Source organism: Schistocerca gregaria, chromosome 3 (genome assembly GCF_023897955.1).
Source record: "Schistocerca gregaria isolate iqSchGreg1 chromosome 3, iqSchGreg1.2, whole genome shotgun sequence".
Classification (NCBI taxonomy): Eukaryota; Metazoa; Arthropoda; class Insecta; order Orthoptera; family Acrididae; genus Schistocerca; species Schistocerca gregaria.
In genome coordinates, this window is record NC_064922.1 from 542499140 (window position 1) to 542525716 (window position 26577).

The 26577-nt window shown below is 44.4% G+C and overlaps 1 protein-coding gene across 2 annotated transcripts in view; it reads right to left on the reverse strand.

Moving 5' to 3' along the window:
• Positions 1-502: 502 nt before the first annotated feature.
• LOC126354118 (uncharacterized) overlaps positions 503-26577 on the reverse strand; it is a 515275-nt gene continuing 489200 nt past the window's right edge. For both annotated transcript variants that reach the window (XM_050003514.1, XM_050003513.1), the window contains 2 exons: positions 18897-19075; positions 503-2210 (listed from right to left, as the gene is read on the reverse strand). In XM_050003514.1, coding sequence (XP_049859471.1) covers positions 2091-2210; positions 18897-19075 — 299 coding nt within the window. In that variant the 3' untranslated portion in view covers positions 503-2090. The remainder of the gene's footprint in view (positions 2211-18896; positions 19076-26577) is intronic.

Sequence of the window (26577 nt, forward strand, 5' to 3'; positions counted from 1 at the left end):
GCCAGGTAACTAACCACTTGTAAATATGCAGACTGAAGCAACAAATGAAAATTTGTGTGAAGGTTAGGATTCAAATAAGGGTCTTCGACTCAATACATAGGTGTGCTAACCACTATGCCATCCTGGCACAATGGCTTCCCACAACAGCATGGACTACACAAGCATAACTCCCTCCTCAATCCAAATTTCCATTCTGCCTCAGTCTAGTTGGTGTTCCCCATATCTCAACCAGCACTACAGAGGCTCTCCATCTTGCTCATGGAGGTGTTATTTTTATTTTTGATTTAATGGACAGGCAAAATTACATTTCAAACCTGAACCTCACAGTTTTCTTAACATCATGAGTGAGCTTTCTAATTTCAAACAGTGGACTGATATCAATAAGCATTGTCAAGTATTGTATTATCAAAAATTAAACCACAGTCTGCAGCTCTGGTAAACTGCAATTATTATTTGCTTAGGGGCATGTAATTGTGGCAACTAGGTAGCATATACAAGGAAATAATCCACAAAACATTTTATTGCAGCATGTTTTACCAACAAAAATTAAACACAAATTTAACAGTGAAGGCTGAAAAATAATTTAAGTATCAATATTCAATGTACACTATTAACAGATGCTTAATATAAATACCAACAATAAAATTGTACATACCTAAACTTGTAAACAAAAAAAGTTTTAGGTTATCAGTAGAATGATTGTTTTTTTGATGTAACACAAGTATTCTCTTGGAAATAAATTGCGTCCATGAGTACACCTAAAATCACAGAAGGCAAATGAAAAACTTTAGATGTTATTTATAGACTTATAATTTCATATTCAATACGAATACTTTCACCGTGACATTACTTTATGTCTCCAGTATGAGAAAAAAGCAGAAAATTCTAGATGCAAAGGGAAGAATTAATAAATTGCAATAAAACTGTATAAACAACTTCGAAATAATCGAGTCTGAACAAGTAATTGATTATAAAATCTACATTACAATCAACTGTTCTGCTAGACACTAGTGCTTTCAATATATTTCTAGACAAACTTATATCTAGAATTAATGTAAAGCTACTGTGATACCAATTAAATTTACTTGATGTACATGTGTTTTACCTCTGAAAAGCATACTGGAAAGTGAATGTATAATTTATTGCAGAGTTGAACTTTAATAACACATGCTTTCCTGAAATCTTTCTAGCAAAATTAAAAAAGGAGACCTTCTGTTTTCAGTTTTTTTTATATAAAGGGAAGAATGCATTTCAATAAATCATCCCAGTGCACATCAATAACAACTCACGACCTCTACTTAAGACATATTTTGTCTGTTGTGAATGTTGGCATTCTTCTGAAGGTTTCCACTGACAGTAAACATTCCAAAGAGAGTTCCTTTGTTTAACCTACTCTCGACAGTCTTCATACATCTGTTTGATATATTTTGAACATAGATCAACTCTTTTTCAAGATGTGAGCTACAAAGTAAGACATATTCTGACATAGATTTGAATATCTAGTAAGACATAACTGTGAAATTTCCAGTTACATTTGAGTTTTAATTTTTAACTGTAGAGTAAGAAAAAATGTTAACTTAAATTCCTCAAAAATGACAAATCTTAAAATTTTAATTTTTAATTATGTTTTCAGTGATTTTGATATTATCTTCATTTTTCAGAATGAACTGTGTATGCAAGTCACATTCAAACAACTTGAATGCATTATCTTATTAAAGTAGTTTATAATTTAATGACAGTAAAGTTACTAAAACTAAATTACAATTATCATCAGATCATAAAATTACAAATTATATTGCTCTTACACCTAAATAATGTGGATTTATTTCATGTCATTATGTAGTTCACAATGAAATAAAGAACTTTATGTCTCATATCAATACTGCAACTATTTGGAGTTCATTTTAAGTGGTTCACCCACAGCACTATCACAATAGTGTCCTGTATCGTGTCACCTAAATTTATTAGGAACTTTTGGTGACTGTGTCATAATTTCCTTGATATCAAATACGTCATATGTTTGTGATAGTGGAGTTACAAAAGAACATCGCTGTATGTATGTATATTTTTCACTGTGTTCCTGACTTTTCCTAAAGAGCAACAACACTAGGGATTTCTTTTGATGAAAGCTGGGGATGTGTGCCATTGCATGTCCACTCCTGCTGCATCTGGCTGGCATAGGGCAGCAATTTTGCCACTTGGATGGTTCCCTGAAAATAATAGTAAAACAGAAGAATTAATTACCAAAAGTTTTGAATAGTGATTTAGTTGTAACATTTGAAAAACATTAAAGAGATTCTTAAAAAATTAAACAGAATCTCTGAGTAAGTCAACTGTTAATGATTCTCTCTTCCTTCCAAGTAAATGCTATGAATTTGCATTTCAGACATTTCATATAAATTTAAATTGCAAATCACTGATTAAGTTATAATGGCTGATTAACTTCATTGTAAATATATTCACTCTGCTATAAGGTCTGAGTGTTACTGCTATTATTGATTAGCATCTCCAAGAACATGAACAATCAGAGAGAATTAGCTATTGTGTCTTTACAACTAGTTACCTTACACATTTTGAAAATAAATAATGGGTTAATGTAATATTTATTACTGAATACATGCACACTAGATTCTTTCCTTCTCAAGGCGTTTAAGGAAAAGCCAAAATCTTTCACAGGAGTGGAAATGCTGTTTCAGTTATGTCAACAAGTCTAAATTAAACTAGAAAACCATTAACAGTAGATAATGGTGACAGGTTTTCTATAAGATTGGATGTGAAAGAGAGCCTTAGTCATACTAGATGATTTACACTAAAATGTTGCAATAGTACTTATGAGTTTGAGAAGTTTGTGTCAAATGCTTCTTTCGCATATTGTTATATTCTTCACAAGAATGCAGCGCCAAAGCTATAAAACTAACCAAGAAGGCAGTTTTTCCTGTGCCAAAAAAGCCAGATTTCGTAAAGAAATAATAGAAGAAAGGAAAATGGTATACAATATTTTTGTGTTTTCACTAGTCCAATACACACTCTATTTATTTCAAGCTGTCGGCACATGAACGGGGAACATATTTCTCCATAGCATGTCAATATCTGATACCAGTAAAACGGTTTTGTGGAATCTGCAGCAGCGAGGCTCTAGTTATTCCCTTGGAAAAACAGAGTTACTTAACAATTTTTTTTACAAAATTCGTGACTGGCAGAATAAATTCATTCTACAAATAAATTTTTCTTTTGTTTGCAGGTACGTCTCTGCAGTCCTGCTTCACACTGAAAGTTCCAGATCGCAATACCCTAGCATGCCGCTAGAGGAGCCTACAGAGTTCGTTATGATCGTCCAAAGACGATAATTACCCGTACAGAGCTGCATCGCTAGCTAACAGCCTTACAGTACTAATATTGCTGTACGATATAGTTTATGAGTACCGAAAGCATTATGTGGTATTACGTTTGCTTGTGCTACACCTGATACGATCCTCGTTCCTGCGGGACATTCGCCGTCCAGTATAACCGTACTTGGTTCTATTAGACAGTCTCACACACTGTCAGGTCACATTAACCGACTTTTGCAACGTGGACCACTGTGAAACCTTGTACGAAGAGTGTCCATGAGATACTGGAAGCTACTGACAGATGTAGAGTCATGCCGACTAAGTGCCACGGCCAGCTGCACTAGATTTCTCGTTGAAGATCCATGGAGTGAACTGTATGGGCGAGGCAGTCCCACAGATTCTAGACTGGGTTTCAATATGGGCAGATTAGTGGCCAGGGGAGTACGAGCGGTTCTGGTTGAAAATGGCTCTGAGCACTATGGGACTTAACATCTATGGTCATCAGTCCCCTACAACTTAGAACTACTTAAACCTAACTAACCTAAGGACATCACACAACACCCAGCCATCACGAGGCAGAGAAAATCCTTGACCCCGCCGGGAATCGAACCCGGGGAAGGGAAGCGAGAACGCTACCGCACGACCATAAGATGCGGGCTACGAGCGGTTCTAGGCGCTTCAGTTCGGAACCACGCGGCTGCTACGGTCGCAGGTTCAAATCCCGCCTCGGGCATGTATGTTAGGTTTAAGTAGTTTTAAGCCTAGGGAACTGATGATCTCTGATGTCAAAAAAGTTCGTATGTGTGTGAAATATTATGGAACTTAACTCATAAGGTCATCACTCCCTAAGCTTACACACTACTTAGCCTAAATTATCCTAAGGACACACACACACACACACACACACACACACACACACACACACACACACACACACACACACACACACACACACACACACGCCCGCCCGAGGGAGGACTCGAACCTCCGCCGGGACCAGCCGCACAGTCCATGACTCTGATGTCAAGTCCCATAGTGCTTAGAGCCATTTGAACCACCGTTGCGCGCATAACATTCCCGGCATCATGGCATCATAACGCTCCCTCCTCCTGTCTGGACTCAACCGACTATTGCTTCAGAATGTCTCCTTTCAGACGGTTCACGCCGTATACGCCAACGGCCATCTGTTTGATGGAGCTTAAAACGTGGCTCATCTGGAAAGCCGTCATCACACTATTGCGATATTGGCGTATGTATTGGCGCCTTATGTGGGGGGCCGCGCGGGATTAGCCGAGCGGTCTTAGGCGCTGCAGTGATGGAGTGTGCAGCTGATTCCGGCGGAGGTTCGAGTCCTCCCTCGTGTGTGTGTGTGTGTGTGTGTGTGTGTGTGTGTGTGTGTGTGTGTGTGTGTGTGTGTGTGTGTGTGTGTGTCCTTAGGATAATTTAGGTTAAGTAGTGTGTAAGCTTAGGGACTGATGACCGTAGCAGTTAAGCCCCACAAGATTTCACACACATCCGTACATTTTTGCTGTGGAGGTCTGTAAGCAAGAACGTTTGACACAGTTGGCAGGCCCTTGATTTCCCTTGGGTGGGAAGACGCCCAACCATCGCATAGCTATTCGTCTAGACACACATTCCACAGCCGTCTTTCTGCACTGTGATATATGGCCCGTGGAGCACCACAGTTCTCTCTGCATCACTTCCGATATTTTGCCATGCACGGTATAATTTAACCACGCCGGTACGCTAAGTATTTACAAACGTAGCCGCTCCTGAAGCGCTTTCACCTCTGGCCCAAAATACAATGATCTTGTTCTTTCGGACGTTACATAAATCGCTCCATTTACGCATTACGACAACTGAATGCCAGAACGAGATTTTCGCTCTGCAGCTGAGTGTGCGCTGATATGGAACTTCCTGGTAGATTAAAACTGTGTGCCGGACCGAGACTCGAACTCGGGACCGTCGCCTTTCGCGGGCAAGTGCTGTACCAACTGAGCTACCCAAGCACAACTCACGCCAAGTTCTCACAGCCTTACTTCTGCCAGCACCTCGTCTCCAACCTTCCATACTTAACAGAAGCTCTTCTGCGAGTTCGTGTCTCGGTCCGGCACACAGTTTTAATCTGCCAGGAAGTTTCAACAACTGAATTGTTTTCTGCGTCTCCACGACACGCTTTTCGTAGCCTACACTGCTGGTGCTGCCGCCTGCCGTCTGAATGGTTATTGCACATCGACGTCGAACATAGGTGAAGGTCACATTCATGTGGCTGGAGGAAACCCAGGAGGACGGAATCTACTTGTTCACATGCATCTGTAAGCTGCGCTCAACGAACAAAACAAACTATTCTCTACACGAATGGTTTTTTCTGAATCCGCGTGAATCTTTGAAAGAAGCTTATTTTCTTCAGCAACGTCATAATATTTGAGCTCAGGTTATGCTTTAGGATTCTGTAACGTAAGGACGTCAGCGCCTTCTGTACATATGAAAGAAAATATACTGATTCATTAGCTGACTCATCATCGCCCAGTCAAAACCGCTAAGGATAGAATTTGGAGAGGGTGTTGATCTTATACTGTACGCATAGTAAAAAAAGGGATTTTTCGAAATTCCATCCCTAAGGATGTGAAACAGGGGATGAAAATTTGTACGGAAATAACTATGAAAGAATTTTTAGGCTAAATCTGTGACAGTTTGTGTTTTGCTTCTTCGTTAGAAATATGTGTTTCTGTGTTTTTGGAAATTCAGCCCAAATCAGCATAGAAGTTTTTATGAGGATATTTTATTATGAAAATAATTTTGAAGATAAATCTAAGAATATTGGTATTTGAATTCTCGGTTGAAAAAGATATGCGTCAGAGGATGAAAGTTTCTTTGTACTCCAGGATTAACAAAAACCTCCGAATCCACCTAGCAGGATCCGTTTTTCGTCATAATTGCATTCAGGAAAGATCTTAATTGGCGTGAAAAGTTTGGAAGGTGGCTCAATTTGTGAGCTAAATCTAATCGGCTCTGTCAGAATTACACAGAAAAGAAACGAATCTGTAATACATTAATTTTTCAGTAGGTTAATATACACTGACGGAGGAAAAAATCGCAGCATCAAAAAATAATTAGTGTAAAGCAATGAAATTTAGAGACTATTTGTCTCGGTACTGTATTCAAGTGATTAACATTGCACGATCACAGCTTTATGTAAGTACAAGATAAGCCATTAAAATGTGAAATAGTGGTGCACTAGCGACCGGTGTAACCGGCAGAATGTTGGACGCAAGCATGCGAACGTACATGCACTGTGTTCCACACGTACCGGATGTCAGTTTGTCGGACGTCAGTTTGTCGGACGTCAGTTTGTCGGACGTCAGTTTGTCGGACGTCAGTTTGTCGGATGCACGTTGCGGTCAAGACAGGAGCACTCAATGCTGTTTGTGGATGATGATGGGCTTGTCCTCCGACGATGTCGTGTATGTTCTTGCTTGGAGGCATATCTGGCGATCCAGCGGGACAATGCAACATGTCATCACTCTGTAGAGCATGTTGGGTTACAATAGCATTATGTGAGCGAGCCTTACCCTGTTGGAAAATACCCCTGGATTGCTAGTCATTGGAAGCTCCAACGTTAGGCGGGTGATGGAGCCCCTCAAGGAGATAGCAGGCAAGGGAGGAAAGAATTGCAGTGTGAATTCGGTATGTTTGCCGGGAGGTCTCATCCGTGATGTGGAGGAATCCCTGTCGGCGCTATCGAGCTCAATGGGTACAACCGTCTGCACGTAGTGACACCTGTCTGAACGAATGACGCCTGCGCTTGGGTTCTGAAGCCCTCCTCGGCTCCTTTCGGTGGCTGGCTAAACTGGTGAAGGCAACTAGCAACGCACGCGGGGCACAGGCTACGCTGTCTATTTGTAGCATCGTACCCAGGGTTGATCGCGGTCCTCTGGTTTGGAGCAGAGTGAAAGGTCTAAACCAGGGGCTCAAATGACTCGGTGACGGTATCGGATGCGAATTTCCCGACCTCCGCTATCGGGTGCAGAATTGAAGGGTTCCCCATAATAGGTCAGGCGTGCACTACACACAGGAGGCGGCTACTACGGTAGCGGAGCACGTGTGACGTGCATATGGGGCCTTTTTAGGTTAGAGAATCCCTCCTTTGGGTTAAAAGATGATTTGCCTGTTAAATCAGCCACAGAAACCTCAGAGAATCTTGCCCTCGCAGCTCAGCGACAGAAAAGATTAATATGATTTTAGTAAACTGCAGGAGCATCCAAGGAAAGGTTCCAGAATTAGTATCGCTTACTGAAAGTTATAATGCACAGATAGAATTGGGAACAGAAAGCTGATTGAAACCAGACGCCACTGACAACGAAATCCAAAGTTCTGATTGGAATGTTTATCGTGAGGATAGGTTAGTCGCCAGTGATAAGGCTGTGACAGGATATATGATGACGGGTCCTACAAGAAATGTTAAGTAAGGTAGCAAGATATATTTGCTCAGCAAGGGTGACAGGATCGGATTTCAGAATATCTCAGCAGTCACAATCAAATATTCGGTGATGAGGACGAAGATGTTGAGAACAAATGGGAAAAATTAAAAGGCATCGTTCAATATCCCCTAAACAAGTATGTTCAGAGTAAGGGTTTAAGGGATGGGAAAAATCCACTAAGGTTTAATAGCCCTGTCAGAAAAGCGTTACGTACACAAAGAGCACTTCATCTCAGATTCAAGAGAAGTAAACACCTAGCTGACAAACAAAAGCTGAACGAAGGGAAAATGAGGGTAAGCAGAGCAATGAGAGAAGCGTTCAATGATTTCGAAAGTAAGACGTTGTCAATAGATCTGAGTAAAAACCCTAAGAAATTTTGGCGGTATGTAAAATCAATAAGTGGGCTAGAATCATCTCTTCATTCCCTAAGCGACCACACCGGCACCGAAACGGAAGATAACAGAGAGAAGGCGAAGTATTCAATTCGCTCTTACGAAGTTGTTTCACCGCGGAAGATCGTAATACTTTCCCTCCTTTCAATAGTCGTACGAACATCGAAATGGCAGATACATAACCGATCGCGGAATGGAAAAGCAGCTTCAATCGCTTAGTAGCAGAAAGGCTTCAGAACCAGATGAGATATCTGTAAGATTCTATAAAGATTATAAGAAAGAACTTACTCCCCTTCTAACAGTAATTTATCGTAGACCGCTTGAGCAACGGTAAGTACCTAACGACTGGAAAAAGCGCAGGTCATTTCCGTTTCTAAAAAGGCCATAAGGCAGAGCCACATTATTATAGACCTATATCGTTGATTTCAATGTGTTTTAGAATTATGAATATGTTTCATGCTCAAGAATTATGACGTTTTTGGAAAATGATCTGCTGTATAAATATCAACACATGGATTCCGCAAATAGAGATTCTGCGAAACTCTACTCGCTCTGTTCCTCCATGAGATCCACAGCGCAGTGGACAACGGCGCTAAGGCTGATGCCGTGTTCCTTGATTTCAGTAAGGCATTTGTCACCGTCCCGCATTGCCGTTTAATGAAGAAAAAAGAAGAAAAAAAACGAGCTAACGGAGCTGACCTGCGATTGGATTCAAGACTTTCTTGCAGACAGAACTCAACACGTCGCTCTTAACGGAAGAAAATCGACAAAAGTAAAGGTAGTATCTGGAGTACCACGGGGGAAGTGTGATATGACCGTTGCTGTTTACAATATACATAAAACGATATAGTAGAAAGAATAGTCGGATGATCTTCAAGGATATTCGCTGAGGATGCTGCATGGAATTGATGAATCGTGCAACATATTGCGCATACATAAGAAAAGAAATCCACTACTGTACAGGTACATTACTGATGACAAACAGCTGGAGAGAGCGTCTGTCGTAAAATATCTAGGCGTAACTATGCAGAGCGACCTTGAGTGAAATTACCATATAAAACAAATAGTGGTACCGAAAGTAACCTCCGCCACAAGCAATTAGGTGGCTTGCGGAGTATGACGTAGAAGTTTCCATGAATTCCAGCGCAACTGGTCGAACCACAAGACTGATACAATCTTGCAGTCAGTGGGCGTAGGGTAACCACGAGAGTGCTCCTGCCGTCATATGAAATCGCATTCCAGGCGATAACTCCAGATGTAGGTCCAGTGCGACTTGCACGCAGGCTGGCCTCCTAACCAACACACGACCATCACTGGTAGCGAGGCAGAACCAGCTTTCATCAGGAGACGCTCTCGCTTGACATCACTGTGGGTTGGGGGTCAGTTAAATGCACTCTACAGGACGCCTGGCTCGGAGCTGTCCTTGAAGTAACGGATTTGTAACAGTTCGTTGCGTCACTGAGGTGCCAACTGCTGCCCGTATCGCTGCTGCAGATGCAGTACGATTGGCCACAGCTATACACCGAAACACGATTGTCTCCCCGTTTGGCAGTGCCGTACATTTTCGTGACCACCGCAGCCTGCAGTCACGTACAGTGGCTACTTCAGCCAAGTTGTTCTGCAGTAGTGCCGAACAAATGTATAGTTTCTCGTAGCCCTATTGCAAGACCTCGTCCAAACTCAGTGAGCGTCGATAATGGCATCTTTGTTGCCTAAAGGCATTCCAACTTTTTTTTTTTACGCAAACCTGATTCGCATCCTCATAGTGGAGCTGCTAGGGCCACTCTTACGTGACTTGAGCGAAATCTGGAGAGACATCATCTCTCAGATGTAGAATCACGCCTACCAAATTTCGTTGATGCCGCGCAACTCCTCCTGGGTGTTGTGATGTTTTTCCATCAGTGCATGTTTATAAAATTATTTTCGTTATAATTACTACGCAAATGCGAGCGAAGAAGCGAGCGCTAAACTAACTGGTCTATATTTGTGAACTCTATCCACTACCCTTCTTGTAAACAAAGGTGACATTTTCCAGTCAGAGGGAACTGTTCACTACGCAAGCAACTCTCTATAATATGAACTACTGAGAAAGGAGGTAATTCCATTGGGTATTCCATCTAAGATTTAACTAAAGTACAAACAGAGAAAAGAACGTATAGAAAAGAGGAAGAGTTGTGGGTTAAGTGCTCTCTGCAGCCGCCGCTGGCTGTGAAATTGGCATAAAGAACGGGTACACACCGCACGGCTAGGTCCCTAAATTCTGGTACTATTTCCAGTTCAATGCGGTCCTGCTGATGTAGGCAATGTCTACAGATGGAACATTACGCTACATTATTAAGTTAAAATTAAATTAAGCGGTGAGGATATGGTACAGATACATTTGTACCATTGATCTGATTTAAGTAGTTATCTAAACGTTAACCGGTTGACAGACGTAGAGCAGATGAGGGCGCAACCCTTCCTTTTCCTGTCGTCTCGGTGGCGTTGTAACGTGTGATCGTTACCGAGGATGAAGACACCCAACGAAGGAAATGTGGGCTAGCTACGCAAAACATCCTCAATTAACATTTAATTTTCACTGCCTGGTCTAAGGTGGCCCACATTTGTGTATGTTCGTGTTGTTCTGTGTCTGGGCCATAGTTGCAAACCCAGTATTCCTGCTAAGGAACGGTGAACGTTTCGCCATCGTCAGGTTGTTCAGGAAGTTCCTGGAAAACGTGAAGCCCTACTCCCTGACCGCTATCCACGTTGTAACTTTTTGTTGTTTCTAAAATGAAACGCAGTGCTAAAAGAGCACCGCTTGTATAAAGTTGGAGAGTAAGGAGAACTGGTTATGGGCAAGTCAGAACATTCCAAAATAATGTTTCTCCAAACATATTTGTGAAGCAGTAACTCCGCTACGGTATGTGTGTAAACGGAGAGCAGTAAGTGATAACTAAGAACAGGTAATGGATTACTGCACATTCCGTCCACCCAAGTTGCTGACCTCTTAATCTGTTGCTAAATCATCATCATCATCAGCAGCAGCAGCAGCAGCACCAGGTGTGTTTCAGCTCTTTAGTGGTACTGCCTTCTTTTCCATTTTCATCGATCTGTTGCTTTGTATGAGTGCCTCGGCTGTCCTAGATTCAGATTTGAGCGGCAAATACAGGAAAGGGTAGTTGTCATATTTTATTATTTTAGCTGCAGTGCTCTAAACTCCCATCTCTTCTTATATGTTTACACTTACTCTCCAGCCAAGCAGTGAAAAACCTACTTATCGAATGAGCTTTATTGAAGTATATATGCTTCACTTGGGAAAATGCTGCAGTCTTCTTTTCACACTCCTTCAGCATTAATGGAACCGCAATGACATCATTTAACTCAAAACAATATTTTCTTTCTTATCCTTGTCATCCGGTGTTCGTTATACGATTCTCACGAAACATGTTAGTTTGCTGTAGGAATCCTGTGATTTACATGTAAGGTGAGTGACGAAACACAAACGTTAGGATTTTGTGTTATTTTGTTGCACGGGTCAAGATTTCACCGTAAAACGTCATTGTTTCGGTTTTCTCTAGAGACATTTTCTCCGATAATTTTTCAATCAGTTCAATGTAACGTATTTAATCCTCTGACCTTGCAAAAAAAAAAAAAATGCCATGGTAAGGTTGTTATCAAGTATTCTAAAAGGTTCCATTCACACTATCTACCACCTTGAGACAACTTCCTTTATATTTTTAACAGTGTGTGACTCCCTGAAGTATGTTACCGTTTAATACAATTATTTTATAGCAATGATAATGCCTGGTGGTACGTGTCTTGTTAATATACCCAAAAGGAAATCATTTTCCACCTTCATTCACAAAAAAAAAAAAAACAGTGATAAAGGAAAACAACACGATTATACTCTAAGTACTGTGTTACATCACGCTTAAGAACGTGTCAGCTATTCCTTCACAGTGTTTATGGGGTTCCACATGCAGTTTACAACCAGTAACGTCAGTCGAGATCTTGAATTAGTACTGTAATAGTAAACAATTAGAGAAACTGCAGTGACAAGAAAGTAATGATATTATCCAACAGCTACACTACAAGTTAGATATAAACTGACGAGTGCTCAATAGCGTGTTAGTCTAATTCTGCCTGCCATGCATTAGAGAAGTCCTTGCTGGGATTCCTCAGGTCCCCTGTAAGCCGAGGTGTATGTTCCCCATAACATAATGCCGCCCCAACCAGCCTGTGTCCGAGGGTGGTGATCGTTATAAATGGCCGTTCTCCTGGATGATTGCGTATCCAGACAACCACCGACCTTATATAATACAAAACATGCTTCGTCTGACCAGACAACTAGTTTCCATTGATCCACAGTCCAATTTAGACGTTCCTGAGTCCACTACGATTCTAACAGACGATGTTAAAAAATGGTTCAAATGGCTCTGAGCACTATGAGACTTAACATCTATGAACATCAGTCTCATAGAACTTAGAACTACTTAAACCTAACTAACCTAAGGACAGCACACAACACCCAGTCATCACGAGGCAACAGTCTATGTCATTGGACCAACAGGGGAACATATACGGATCGTCTGCTGCAGAGCCTCATGCTCAACAATTTGTGCTGAACGGTGTATTGTGAAACATGTGTGCCTGTACCAGTTTTGTCGTGACGTACGAAGAAACTCGCCATCTATCTTGCTTTAGTTTAAGAACAGAAAGAAAGCCGGCTATCAGTCTGACGAGTCGGCTCGGCGTCGAGTGCAGCTATCTGCGCCTACGGGTGTACGCAGAGAACGCTGGTTAGCCTGCTAGTCAGGGTGCAGCAATCCCATAACCATAACGGGTAGAACGTCACGTGCGCTCCATTATAACTGTAGTCTTTCTCACACGATGTTACATAGACTATTCATTAAAAAAAACTGATTTTTAAGTATGTCTAGCTTTAGACGTCTGTTTCATGGTGAAGTGCCCATCATTTCGCTAATGTTGACAATGTGATATTTGGAGTTAACAAAGACGCTGCGCATATTCGAAAAAGTTTGTAATGAAAAATACGGGTTGCTACGATTTTTCGTTATGTGTATATTACATCGTATTTTGCTGCAAATAAAATTATGCTAAGTTACTGAACTTTTCTTTAGTCTTGGGAGGAGGTATCGGTCTCCAATCTCGACAAAGTGGAATTTATTTAGCACGTTCACTTCCGACCGCACGATCGCGAGAATGAAATATTCATAACATAACTAAGATCTATTAAACAGCTTGTCACATCTAAATGAGATTTTCGCAAATGATAGTACACAATGATTAGAGTATTTTGCCATGCGGTTAGGATGGTACAACTGAATCTACAGTATTTAATTTTTTTTCAATCCAGTACTTTATGTTTTAAAAAGTCACTGAAAGCTTTTAAAAAGAGAATTTACTGGTATGAGAATAAATTTGATTTTTTTTCGTATGTTACAGCAAACCGACACAATGAGGCGAAAATTATTTTCTCATGTTCCAGGAAACCGAAATAATGAGGATCGCTGTAGTCGCCAATTGTTTGTTTCAAGATTCTGTTACAGTAGGTATTGCGCGATGAGTTAGAGAAAATTATGGTGCGTTTTGACAAAAAAAAAATTAAACCGGTCAACAAGAGAAATTTAGCCGTTACTCATACCTGATGACGCTTTTTCAGATCGGATGACGTTAACAATCCGCACAAAAAAAAAAACGCCAATTCTCTAGCAATTTTCAGGAATCCTGTATCTCAGCATTTTTAATAGTGAATGACTGGAATAGAAACTTACCAATGGATGCTCTCCCAGTTCTTCATCTGAGAAACCTGAAAATAATTCGCAGGTAAGAGTGTGCAATATTTCTGTTCCTATCCCTACTGAGAGTGAAGCAGTGAACTTCTTCACCATAATTACCTTTTAATGTGAGAAGATAATGCGGATTTATAACCAGTTTAATCTTAAAGACAGTGAAACGAGATTTGCTGTGGGTTTTTGCAACAACGTGGGTGAGGAAATGAATGGTTTATTTTGATAATTAGAATGTACTTCTTGATAAGCTATTGACGTGTGTTGTACCTAGTTTCTCGCTTAATAAACCAATTCTTCAGCAGGTTGAAATTGCAGAAAGAAAATCCTTTGCCAAATTTCGGTAGCATCTGTTTCTTATTAAAAGGATATTGGGTTACAAAATTAAGGGTGAATTTGCAACAAAAGTAGCTCTTTATTTTGGCTTGACTTGTCAACCTTCTCTCTTCTCGAAAATGCCATTTAAGCTTAGTGACAACCATCTTATAACAATATACTGCGAACACAGAGGACTGTTAAATCAATAGCGTGAACCCACTGTTGTTGCAGCTGAAACATTCGAACAGCGCCCGAAATACGCGCTCGGATTACTGCGCGAATGGCAACATTATTCTTGTGATTTTAAAGAAACAGTTTGGTAAAAAAATATTTACGCCCTCATTGTGTACCTTGACGGCAAACTATCTTTCTATTTATTTTTAAAATTATTATGTCTTTTTAAAGATTTTACTATAGGAAGTAGGGGATGCGGGCTGGCGAGATGTACGAGTACCATCACATGTTCCGTCTTTGTAGTTGCACAACTCTAGCGACTGCTAAACTGCATTAAAATAAAAGGGGAATGGGTAGAAAAATGATGGGATTTTATGGCCTGAAAGTAGCTGTTTTCTCAGTGTAGGACGAGAACTCTTGACCTTTTCCTTTACATCTACATCAACACACACCACAAACTTACTTTACTGTATGTGGAGGAGGTTGCTTTGTGTTCCACCGTCACTTCCGTCCTTTCCTGTTCCAGACGTGAATGTATTGGACTTCCGTCCTTTCCTGTTCCAGACGTGAATGTATTGGGGGAAGAACGATTGTAGGTGAGAGTACGGGTGACCTATAATTTTCGTTGCAATGTCTTTTCACGGGATACACTTAGCAGGAAGTAATATATTGGTTGAGTCTTCTAGGAACGTACGCTCTTGGAATTTTAACAGAAAATCACACCGTGATACGGAAGATAACTATTTTTATTTGTTTTTAAAGTGTGCGAATATTATTTACGCATAAACTGATCTCTGACTGCCTTACTTTGTAAGTTTGGTGTACTTTGTACGGAAATATGCATCTGTTTCATTGTTTTGAAGGACTGAGTATGGTGATCATAGACCGAAGTTAATTACCTGGAGTAAAATATTGTGGTTCATAATTGGAATAAATATAAATTCACTATCTAGGATCACTGCGGATTTCCGCTGTGACTATGTCGCTCCTCACGGAGCGCCTCTCTTGTAGCGCCTGCCACTGGAGTTTCTGAGCACTTTCGTGAGACTTTCGCGCTTACTAACTTTTAACGGAACGCGATGCTCTTCTTTGGATCTTCTCTATTTCACCTACCAATCCTATCTGGTACGGATCCCAGAATGGTGAGCAATGTTCAGGTATTGGTCGAACGAGGGTATTTTAAGATACCTCGTGGATGGATTTCTTTATATGAATCTCACTTGGCGTAAGGCGTACGTGCTGTTAGTTTTACGTGGTTTTACCATTTTAAATCCCTAGTTTTGCGTTCTCCTGGATATTTTATCGATGTGACTGCTTCAAGTGATTGTTCTTCCGTGATGTAATCTTACAACAGCGTCAGTTGGCTAACGCAGGAAAAAAAGGAGGAAAGACCCACTACCAAGAAAAACATAAGAGATGGTCTCAGTTTCCGACGTGGACTGAAATGACTCAAAGAATCTGTGTTCCCCTCGGAACTTCTTGGTAAAATAAAACTGTGCTGGACCAGCATTATTATTTATCTATCATGTAGCCATATTCACAAATTAATTTCCGATGGTCTACATTTCCATATCATTACGATTTATTGCGCATAATATCCAAGGAGCATGAACCTAACAAACTAATTATCTAATTGACTAACACCTGTACCAAGGATATACCCACTGTAGGGATTTCTGCATTTCGCCAAAATCGTCTAGCTTTGCAACTTCTGTGTACACAGCAGCATGATACGCAGAGAGTCTCATGGGAATTCCGACGTTATCCAAGAGATAGTTTACACTGAGGTGACAAAAGTCATAGGGTACCACCTCATATAGTGTCGCATCACCTCCTGCCCAACGTAGTCGAACAATTACACGTGGCATGGACTCAACATCTCGTTGGAAGTGCCCAGCAGAATTATTGAGCTATGTTGGGTCCACAGCTGTCCATAGTTAAGAAAGCGTTGCCGATGCAGGATGTTGCGCATGAACTGATCTCCCTATTATGTCCCAGAAATGTTCGAAGGCATTCATATCGGGTGATCTGTTTGCCCAGATCATTCGCTTGAATAGTCCAGAATATTCTTCTAGCCCGTGGCGAGCAATTGAAGCCCGGTGACATGGCGCATTTTCATTCATAAAAAGCCGTCGTTTGAGAACTTGAGGCTCACGAATAGCTGAAAATGGTCCCCAGGCAACTTAACATAAAGACCTAGTCCATCCCATGTAAACACAGCCCAAACCATTATGGAGTACCACCAGTACCAGTACCTTGTTGACAACTTGGGTCCATGGTTCGTGGTATCTGCGCCACACATTAACACTACCATCGCTCTTACCAACTGAAATCTGGACTCATCTGAGGGCCGGAAGGTTCATTGTGGTGTATACATGTGAAGGAAGCAGGTAACCATCCGACGGAGACGCACTCTTGCTTCCTACAGCCAAGTGAGGTAGTATGAAAGGGATCATGTTAGCCTCTTCCTGGTGTCGGGATGGTCCTGCCACACAAGTGGCAAGTGCTGCGTCAGTTGTCCTACTATGCTGGTATCAGTGGTCACGTGAACATTCTCACACGAGTAGACGACGCTCTGGACGTCCAAGCAGCACAGATGCCTGCCAGGATCATTGCGTCGTAAGGGCAACAGTGGCAGATCGTACAGATACCAAAGCACAGATAAGGTGTCTTGTGAGCCCAAACGTGTCAACACGAACTGTTGCGAAACGGTTGTTGGCAGAGAGACTATGGGCAAACAATATCCTAGCCCGTCTTCTACTCGCCAGAGCATGAGTAGGCACGGCTCAACAGGTGCCGTCAGAGGATCGCTTGGAAGATGAAATGGTCTTCAGCGATGAGAGCAGATTATGCCTGCACACAAGTGATGATCGTTGCGCGTCCGACGTACACCTGGTGAGCACTGCCTAGTAGAATTCATTCGTCCAAGAAACGCTGATCTCAAACAGACCAGCTGGTCTTGGGTGCAATAAGCAACGACTCTCAGTCATCTTTGGTGTTTCTGGATGGGACGCTAACTTGCGTTCGGTACGTGCAGAATGTTGTTAGACCCACCGTTTTGCCGTTCTTTGAACAGAAGATGATGCGTTGTTTCAATAGGGTGTTGCTCGTCCACCAAATACCCGTGAAACTCGATAGGCTCTGCAAGACGTGCATCAACTTCTCTTGCCAGCACAATCCAAACTTGTCTTCAATCGAGCTACGCTTTTACAGTTGTCTAGAGTCCAACCAATATGCTAAGGTGCCCAAGAAGGCGCTGCAGGCGACGTCGTGTTAGAAAAGGCACTCGCGTCGGTCGCCTGCTGCCACAGCCCCAACACCAAATCACGCCGCACTGTCGTAACGGATACGTTCCTCGCACGTGCCATATTAATTTATATGGTTATTTCAGGTGGTGCTGCTTGTCCGTTAGCGCTAACAGTTCTACGCAAACGACGCTGCTGTCGGTCGTTAAGTGAAGGCCGTCGGCCACTGCAGTGTCCATGGTGAGAGGTAATACCTACAATTTAGTATTATCTGCGCACTCTTGGGGCTGTGTATTTCGGAATGGCCGGCCGCGGTGGCCGTGCGGTTCTAGGCGCTTAAGTCCGGAACCGCGGGACTGCTACGGTCGCAGGTTTGAATCCTGCCTCGGCCATGAATCTGTGTGATGTCCTTAGGTTCGTTAGGTTTAAGTAGTTCTAAGTTCTAGGGGACTGATGACCTAAGAAGTTAAGTCCCATAGTGCTCAAGGACATTTGAAGCTTCTGAACCATATTTGGGAATGTTAAATTCCGTAACTAATGCTGGAATGGAATGTCCCATCTGTCTACCTCCAACTACCATTCCGCGTTCACAGTCTGTTACATCTCGTCGAGCAGTCATAGTAACGTCGGAAACTTTTTCACATGAATCACGTCAGTACAAATGAGAGCTCCGCCAAATCGCTGACCTTTTATACCATATGTATGCGATATTATCGCCTTCTGTACATTAGCACATTACTATGCCATGGCGTTTGTCACATCAGTATATTCGTATTGTGGAAAGTATTGGTCCTACAACATTCTCTCGGGTGACGCGGTGTTACTTTCACGGCCGAAGATTTCTCTCAGCTGCCGGGATCTTCTCAGTCGAGTAGCACAGCTGGTCTGACATTCTGTACGCAGGCATCTTCCTCGTTAGGAGGCAACGCCGAACTGTATGGAACGTTTTCCGGAAGACAAGGAACGGGAATTCTGCCTGGGCTCCGGTATTTACTGCCTTCCTGGTCTCTTTGGCGAACAGAGCGACCTGGACGAAGAGACCGAGCTGAATTTCACGCTTCCGTCGATTTCGTAACCCATGTTGACTGCTCTAGAGCAGTATCGTACCAGGCTACCACCAAACACGTTCGAAAATTCTGCAACGCAGTGGCTGGCGTGTACTCACGAGGAACTTCTTCTTGAGGCCGGGCTCCTGGCGGAAGTAGACGAGGGCGTCCGTCGGCACGTGCAGCGGCGCCCTGGAGGCGAGCCGCAGGCGGCGCGGCGGCGCGCAGTCCAGGTGCACCAGCAGCCGGCCCGCGCCAGGCTGCCACGCCGCCGCCACGTGCGTCCAGCCAGAGCTCGCTGCGGCACACACAGGTAGAGGCAATGTAACAGAAATCTTATGGGACTTAACTGCTGAGGTCATCAGTTCCTAAGCTTACACACTACTTAACCTAAATTATCCTAAGGACACACACACACACACACACACACACACACACACACACACACACACACACACACACACACACGTCCGAGGGAGGACTCGAACCTCCGCCGCGACCAGCCTCACAGTCCATGACTGCAGCGCCCTAGACCGCTTGGCTAATCCCGCGCGGCGGCAATGTAACACCACACACATACAAACAAACAAGGAAAAGCTAGCAAATAGGCGCTAGAGTGAGCGACTTTTGATTTACGAAGACCAGTCACGTAAGAAAACAATGTCATGAACTGTATACGGAAAATATGAGTGGCTTTCAGTAAGTAATGTAACACACTTTTTTCCGATGAAAGTAGGTTAATTTTGTTAAGAATTACAATATACACTCCTGGAAATGGAAAAAAAGAACACATTCACACCGGTGTGTCAGACCCACCATACTTGCTCCGGACACTGCGAGAGGGCTGTACAAGCAATGATCACACGCACGGCACAGCGGACACACCAGGAACCGCGGTGTTGGCCGTCTAATGGCGCTAGCTGCGCAGCATTTGTGCACCGCCGCCGTCAGTGTCAGCCAGTTTGCCGTGGCATACGGAGCTCCATCGCGGTCTTTAACACTAGTAGCATACCGCGACAGCGTGGACGTGAACCGTATGTGCAGTTGACGGACTTTGAGCGAGGGCGTATAGTGGACATGCGGGAAGCCGGATGAACGTACCGCCGAATTGCTCAACACGTGGGGCGTCAGGTCTCCACAGTACATGGATGTTATCGCCAGTGGTCGGCGGAAGGTGCACGTGCCCGTCGACCTGGGACCGGACCGCAGCGACGCACGGATGCACGCCAAGACCGTAGGATCCTACGCAGTGCCGTAGGGGACCGCACCGCCACTTCCCAGCAAATTAGGGACACTGTTGCTCCTGGGGTATCGGCGAGGACCATTCGCAACCGTCTCCATGAAGCTGGGCTACGGTCCCGCACACCGTTAGGCCGTCTTCCGCTCACGCCCCAACATCGTGCAGCCCGCCTCCAGTGGTGTCGCGACAGGCGTGAATGGAGGGACGGAAGGAGACGTGTCGTCTTCAGCGATGAGAGTCGCTTCTGCCTTGGTGCCAATGATGGTCGTATGCGTGTTTAGAGCCGTGCAGGTGAGCGCCGCAATCAGGACTGCATACGACCGAGGCACACAGGGCCAACACCCGGCATCATGGTGTGGGGAGCGATCTCCTACACTAGCCGTACACCTCTGGTGATCGTCGAGAGGACACTGAATAGTGCATGGTACATCCAAACCGTCATCGGACCCATCGTTCTACCATTCCTAGACCGGCAAGGGAACTTGCTGTTCCAACAGGACAATGCACGTCCGCATGTATCCCGTGCCACCCAACGTGCTCTAGAAGGTGTAAGTCAACTACCCTGGCCAGCAAGATCTCCGGATCTGTCCCCCATTGAGCATGTTTGGGCCTGGATGAAGCGTCGTCTCACGCGGTCTGCACGTCCAGCACGAACGCTGGTCCAACTGAGGCGCCAGGTGGAAATGGCATGGCAAGCCGTTCCACAGGACTACATCCAGCATCTCTACGATCGTCTTCATGGGAGAATAGCAGCCTGCATTGCTGCGAAAGGTGGATATACACTGTACTAGTGCCGACATTGTGCATGCTCTGTTGCCTGTGTCTATGTGCCTGTGGTTCTGTCATTGTGATCATGTGATGTATGTGACCCCAGGAATGTGTCAATAAAGTTTCCGCTTCCTGGGTCAATGAATTCACGGTGTTCTTATTTCAATTTCCAGGAGTGTACAATATTGTTCCCCATTCTTTTGGTTCCGAAATCATATTTTGGCATTACAGAAGCGTCCGATTCCACTCTTCAGCTTGGCACCATAACGTCAACAATGTGTCCAAAACTGCTACTTACAGTGTGTAGAAAATGAAAACAATTACGTTACTGCACACACACGCCGACAAACGCAAACAAAAGTAAGAATGGGACAATAACGTCACACTTCAAAAATAAAACGAAACTAACGGGATAACCGCGGAAAATTGAGGGTTTAGGGTGGGGACATAAATATACATCAATAAGAGAAACATCACACCTTCCCGAAACAATATCAAAAAAAATTTAATCACAGCATTCCGCTACACCAACAAAACCACAGGAATCGGATATTTTCCCCTGACCATAGCTCAATTGCAGCTACCGATACAAGAAAACCAACATCTACAACTGGGAAAGATGGAACCAAAACCAGCACAACTCAAAAACCCAAATATCCCATATTCACTACATCAATTAAAAGACAACCGACCTATCATAAATATACAACACATCACAATTACTAGACAATAAAATCAAAACAAAATAAACTTACTAAAAAAAACCGGCAATACCATCTAAACACACACACACACTTACACACACTTCAGCAACAAGACCGAACTTCGGGGAAAACAGTATGATATCATATCCTATCACCCATCTCGCAACGTAATGACACACTCGTCAACTTACCTGTCATATCCTTACCTAACGAAAAACAATTAAAAAACAGATTTTTTTACGCAAAACTAATCAGACCTAACAAAAACGCCAAACACAACAAAAAAGAACCTTGATCACTGAAAACACTTCCACAACCCACGCTACCAGACCAACTACCTAAACTCAAAACCACATTTGCATGATACTAACCAAAACCTAATGCCAAAAGTTAAACTCAGCACGTCCACATCCACCACCAAAGGGCACCATCAAATGCAACAAAAGGACATCTACAAATACAACCAATTCAGAAACTCCGTATCATAACGACGTCACACAGCACACCATTACATGCGGGGTCAAAACAGACGGGTGGAATCGGACGCTTCCCTTCAACGTAACCTGCATCCAATGCGACGGCCCTACGCCACCTTTCTGTGAAGGACTGCGCCCGCGTGGTACCACTCTACTGGTGGACGCTTGAGCCAACGTCATGTTTCATCAGTAACCTCTCCACCATCCACAGTTCTGCACAGATGGTTTCGTTGCTTTCTACAGTCTGCTGTTGGGTGCCGGGGAAACCAGAGGCCACATGCCCTTGACTACCCAAGTGGTGGAATAGTGTGCCAGCACTAAAAACAGACACGTCCAATTGTGCAGCGGTGTTTTTGACTGTGAGCTGTCGATCACTTTGAATGAGAGTCTCCACACGTAACGACATGGCAGGAGTCATAGCTGTGTGCAGTCGAATGACACAGGGGAGATCAGGGAAACGCGCGTCCCTCTTGCGATGACAAATGCCTCACCCAACATCTCACTGTGGTATTGTTCGCTGCCACGTCTCCATAGTCATTCTGCAGGCACCTCCCAATATCTGCGATGCTCTGGTTTTCCACCAAAAGAAGCTCAATGACAGCTCTCTGCTTGGAACGCACCTCCGTTACAGACGCCATTTTGAAGGCTACGTATTGTGCCGCTACCTATCAGAACTTCATAAAACTATGGGGTCCGAAGCGAGAATATTCCGCGATGTCTCACAACAAATTCCATATTTTTTCAATCCAAATTGGCCAAGAAAAAAACTGTTGCATTACTTACTGAACGGCCCTCGTATTCCAGCTTGCCAGCAGACGCCATTTTGGGCCCATCACAGTGGAGCTGGTAAGCAATAACGCTGTAGTCACTTTGCTTCACTTTGTTTACGTCGGCGACTCTGACCAGCACAAGTAACAGATCTAGTGACGTCTGTAGGGTTACATTCACGTTCCTAACCTAGAGTTCCGTAAAGAGTATAGCCATTTGTTGCCTTTATTTTTCTCTGAAAACAAACGACATCTGCAATACACAATGTAAGAGAAGATCTAGATAATCAGCTGTTGTGTTTGTCTTTGTCTTTGTGCCAAATGGAAGTTTTTAAATAGTAGTTTACAAACCAAAACACTCTGTTTTCTGTTCAGTTATTTAACAATACTAACAATTTCGTCATCCTTATCATTGTTGGCTTCGTTGTTATCAGTGACATTCTTATCACTGAGGAGCCACGTCCCTTTCCCCTCCCTATACTCTCATCTCCCGCCAATCATAATGGAATACTAAAAAAAATCAAAACAGCGCAAGTACAACAATTTTTTTAGTGGGAAATGTAAACAATGCCCTCCAACCAATAACCGTGTATTACTACTAATGTCGAGTCAGTCATAGCGCAGTATGAAAAACCAGTTATGGCGTAAGTAACTCAATTGTGGTGACGGAAAATTGAGCATCTTTCCCCATCCTCATCTCTAGCTGATCCTAGAGCAGTACTAGAAATACAAGATGATGGAAGGAGATAAATTATGTACTTTATATCCTCTCCTTCCTTCCACTTCCCAACAAATTAGAGCATAGTATTGGAAAATGGTCCTAGATATGTACTAAAATTAGTACGGTAAAAAGTTTAATTATTTATTTGAAAGACAAATATATTCATTTCAGACTGAACACAGAAGATGAGGTACAAGCGGAAGTAAAGCTACGAGGACGGACTGTCAGTCATGCTATGGTAGCTCGGTTGGTAGAGCCCATGAAATGCAACCGTGCCGAATTGTGCTTTATATACCTCGCTCTCCTCTTTCCAACCAGTTAGAGCACAGTATTAAAATGATGTGACAGATTTCGTTACAAAAATGCAACCCCAATTTAAAGTCAAAGCTATATGTATTACTTTCATCAAAGTCATGTACCCCTGGTTTAATATTAACACACATACATAACACTCCCATAACGTTAAAATGATTTCAATGCCGAAAGATATGCATCAAACACACACACACACACACACACACACACACACACACACACACCAGCAGGAAACAATATTACAATACGCTATCTGGTGTTAGAATACTACACCGAAGCACCAAGAAACTGGTATTGACATGTGTACTCAAATATACACACCAAAAAAAGTTTTTCCACCATGTCGGTTCAGAGTGTTTGGTTTGGTTTGGTTTGGTTTGTGGGGGGGTTAAAGGGACCAGACTACTTAGGTCATCGGTCCCTTGTTCCACGACCATAATAATACACGAAGAAAAGTCCAACAAGCAATAAACACATAACGGAGACGACAAGGGACGACACAGTACAAGAAAGACATAGACGAAGACCAGAGAAAAGAGATTAAAAGACACACAGAGTGCGACGGTCATTGGCCGACCATGAAAATAAAACTGGAAAGGCCAACAACCAAGGGACACATTAAAACACCACAAACTAAAACCCCAGGCCAAAAGCCACAGTCGACACTAAAAAAAATAAAAAGGGACTCTCATATTGAATGATAAAAACCCCCTGCTCGAATAAAACGGAGAACTAAGTCAGCCATAGTAGAGTCATCGGTTAAAAGAGCAGGGAGTGTATCAGGCAGCGCGAACGTCTGCCTGAGGGCAGTTAAAAGTGGGCAGTCTAGTAAGACGTGTACCACGGTCAGGGCCAATCCGCAGCGACAGAGAGGCGGGTCGTCACGGCACAAGAGATACGCGTGCGTGAGCCGGGTATGTCCTATGCGGAGCCGGCAGAGGACGACAGCGTCCTTGCGAGACCCCCGCATGGAGGAGCGCCACACACTGGTTGTCTCCTTGACTGCCCGAAGTTTGTTGGGAGAGAGCAGGGTGCGCCACTCATCACGCCAAGCAGCAAGGACCTTCTGCCGCAATACGGATCGGACGTCACTCTCTAAAAGACCGATCTCCATGGCCGGGGAACTGACCGCCTGTTTCGCCAGTTCGTCAACCCGCTCGTTACCCGGGATGCCGACGTGACCCGGGGACCAAACAAAGGTGACAGAGCGGCCGCAACGGACGAGAGTATGGAGGGACTCCTGGATGGCCATCACCAGACGGGAACGAGGGAAACACTGGTCAAGAGCTCGTAAACCGCTCAGGGAGTCACTACAGATGACAAAGGACTCACCTGAGCGGGAGCGGAGAAACTCTAGGGCACGATAGATGGCAACCAACTCGGCAGTGTATACACTGGAGCCAGCTGCCAATGACCGTTGCTCACAATAATCCCGTAGATTGAGAGCGTAACCAGTGTGACCAGAGACCACCGAACCGTCGGTGTAGGCCACCGCCGCGTTCGGAAACTCGGCCAGGATGGAAAGAAAGCGGCGGCGGAGGGCCTCCGGAGGCACTGAGACCTTCGGACCCTGTGCCAAGTCGAGCCGAAGGCACGGTCGGGGCACACTCCACGGGGGCAGACGGAGATTGGCCCGGAAAACAGGCGGCAGAGGAAAAAAGTCAAGGCCACGGAGAAGGTCCCGGAGGCGAACCGCAATGGGACACCCTGACCGGGGCCGCCTGTCTGGAACATGGACGATCGAGCGCGGGAACAGGAGACGGTAGTTTGGATGCCCTGGCATGCTATAAACGTGCGCGGCATAGGCGGCCAGAAGGCGGTCACGCCGGAACCGCAATGGAGGGACACCAGCCTCCACAAGTATGCTGTCGACGGGGCTTGTCCGGAACGCTCCCGTGGCGAGGCGGATCCCGCAGTGGTGTATGGGATCCAGCAATCGCAATGCTGAAGGCGAGGCAGAACCGTACGCCACACACCCATAATCAAGGCGGGACTGGATCAGCGCTTGATATAGGTGGAGGAGGGTGGACCGGTCGGCACCCCACCTGGTGTGGCTTAAGCAACGGAGAGCGTTTAAGTGCCGCCAGCATGTTTGCTTCAGCTGCCTAATATGGGGCAGCCAAGTCAACCGGGTATCGAACACCAGTCCCAAGAACCGATGCGTCGCGACCACAGCAAGAGGTTCACCGTCAAGGTAAAGGCGCGGCTCAGGGTGAACCGTGCGACGCCGGCAGAAATGCATAACGCAGGTCTTCGCGGCCGAAAACTGGAAGCCGTGCGCTACAGCCCATGACTGCGCCTTGCGGATGGCACCTTGCAGCTGCCGTTCAGCAGCGGCGATGCCACTGGAGCTGTAATATAGGCAGAAGTCGTCCGCATATAAAGAAGCCGCGACGGACGACCCCACCGCCTCAACGAGCCCATTGATGGCAATTAAAAACAGGGACACACTGAGGACAGACCCCTGTGGGACCCCGTTCTCCTGGACCCGGGAGGAACTATGCGACGCAGCTACTTGCACGCGGAAGGAACGATACGAAAGAAAATTCTGAATAAAAATCGGGAGCGGGCCCCTAAGGCCCCACCCATGAAGTGTGGCCAGGATGTGATGGCGCCAAGTCGTATCGTATGCCTTCCGCATGTCGAAGAAGACGGCAACCAGATGTTGGCGGCGCGCAAAGGCTGTACGGATGGCAGACTCCAGGGAGACCAGATTATCGACGGCAGAGCGGCCTTTACGGAACCCACCCTGAGACGGAGCCAGAAGGCCCCGAGACTCGAGGAGCCAACTCAACCTCCGGCTCACCAT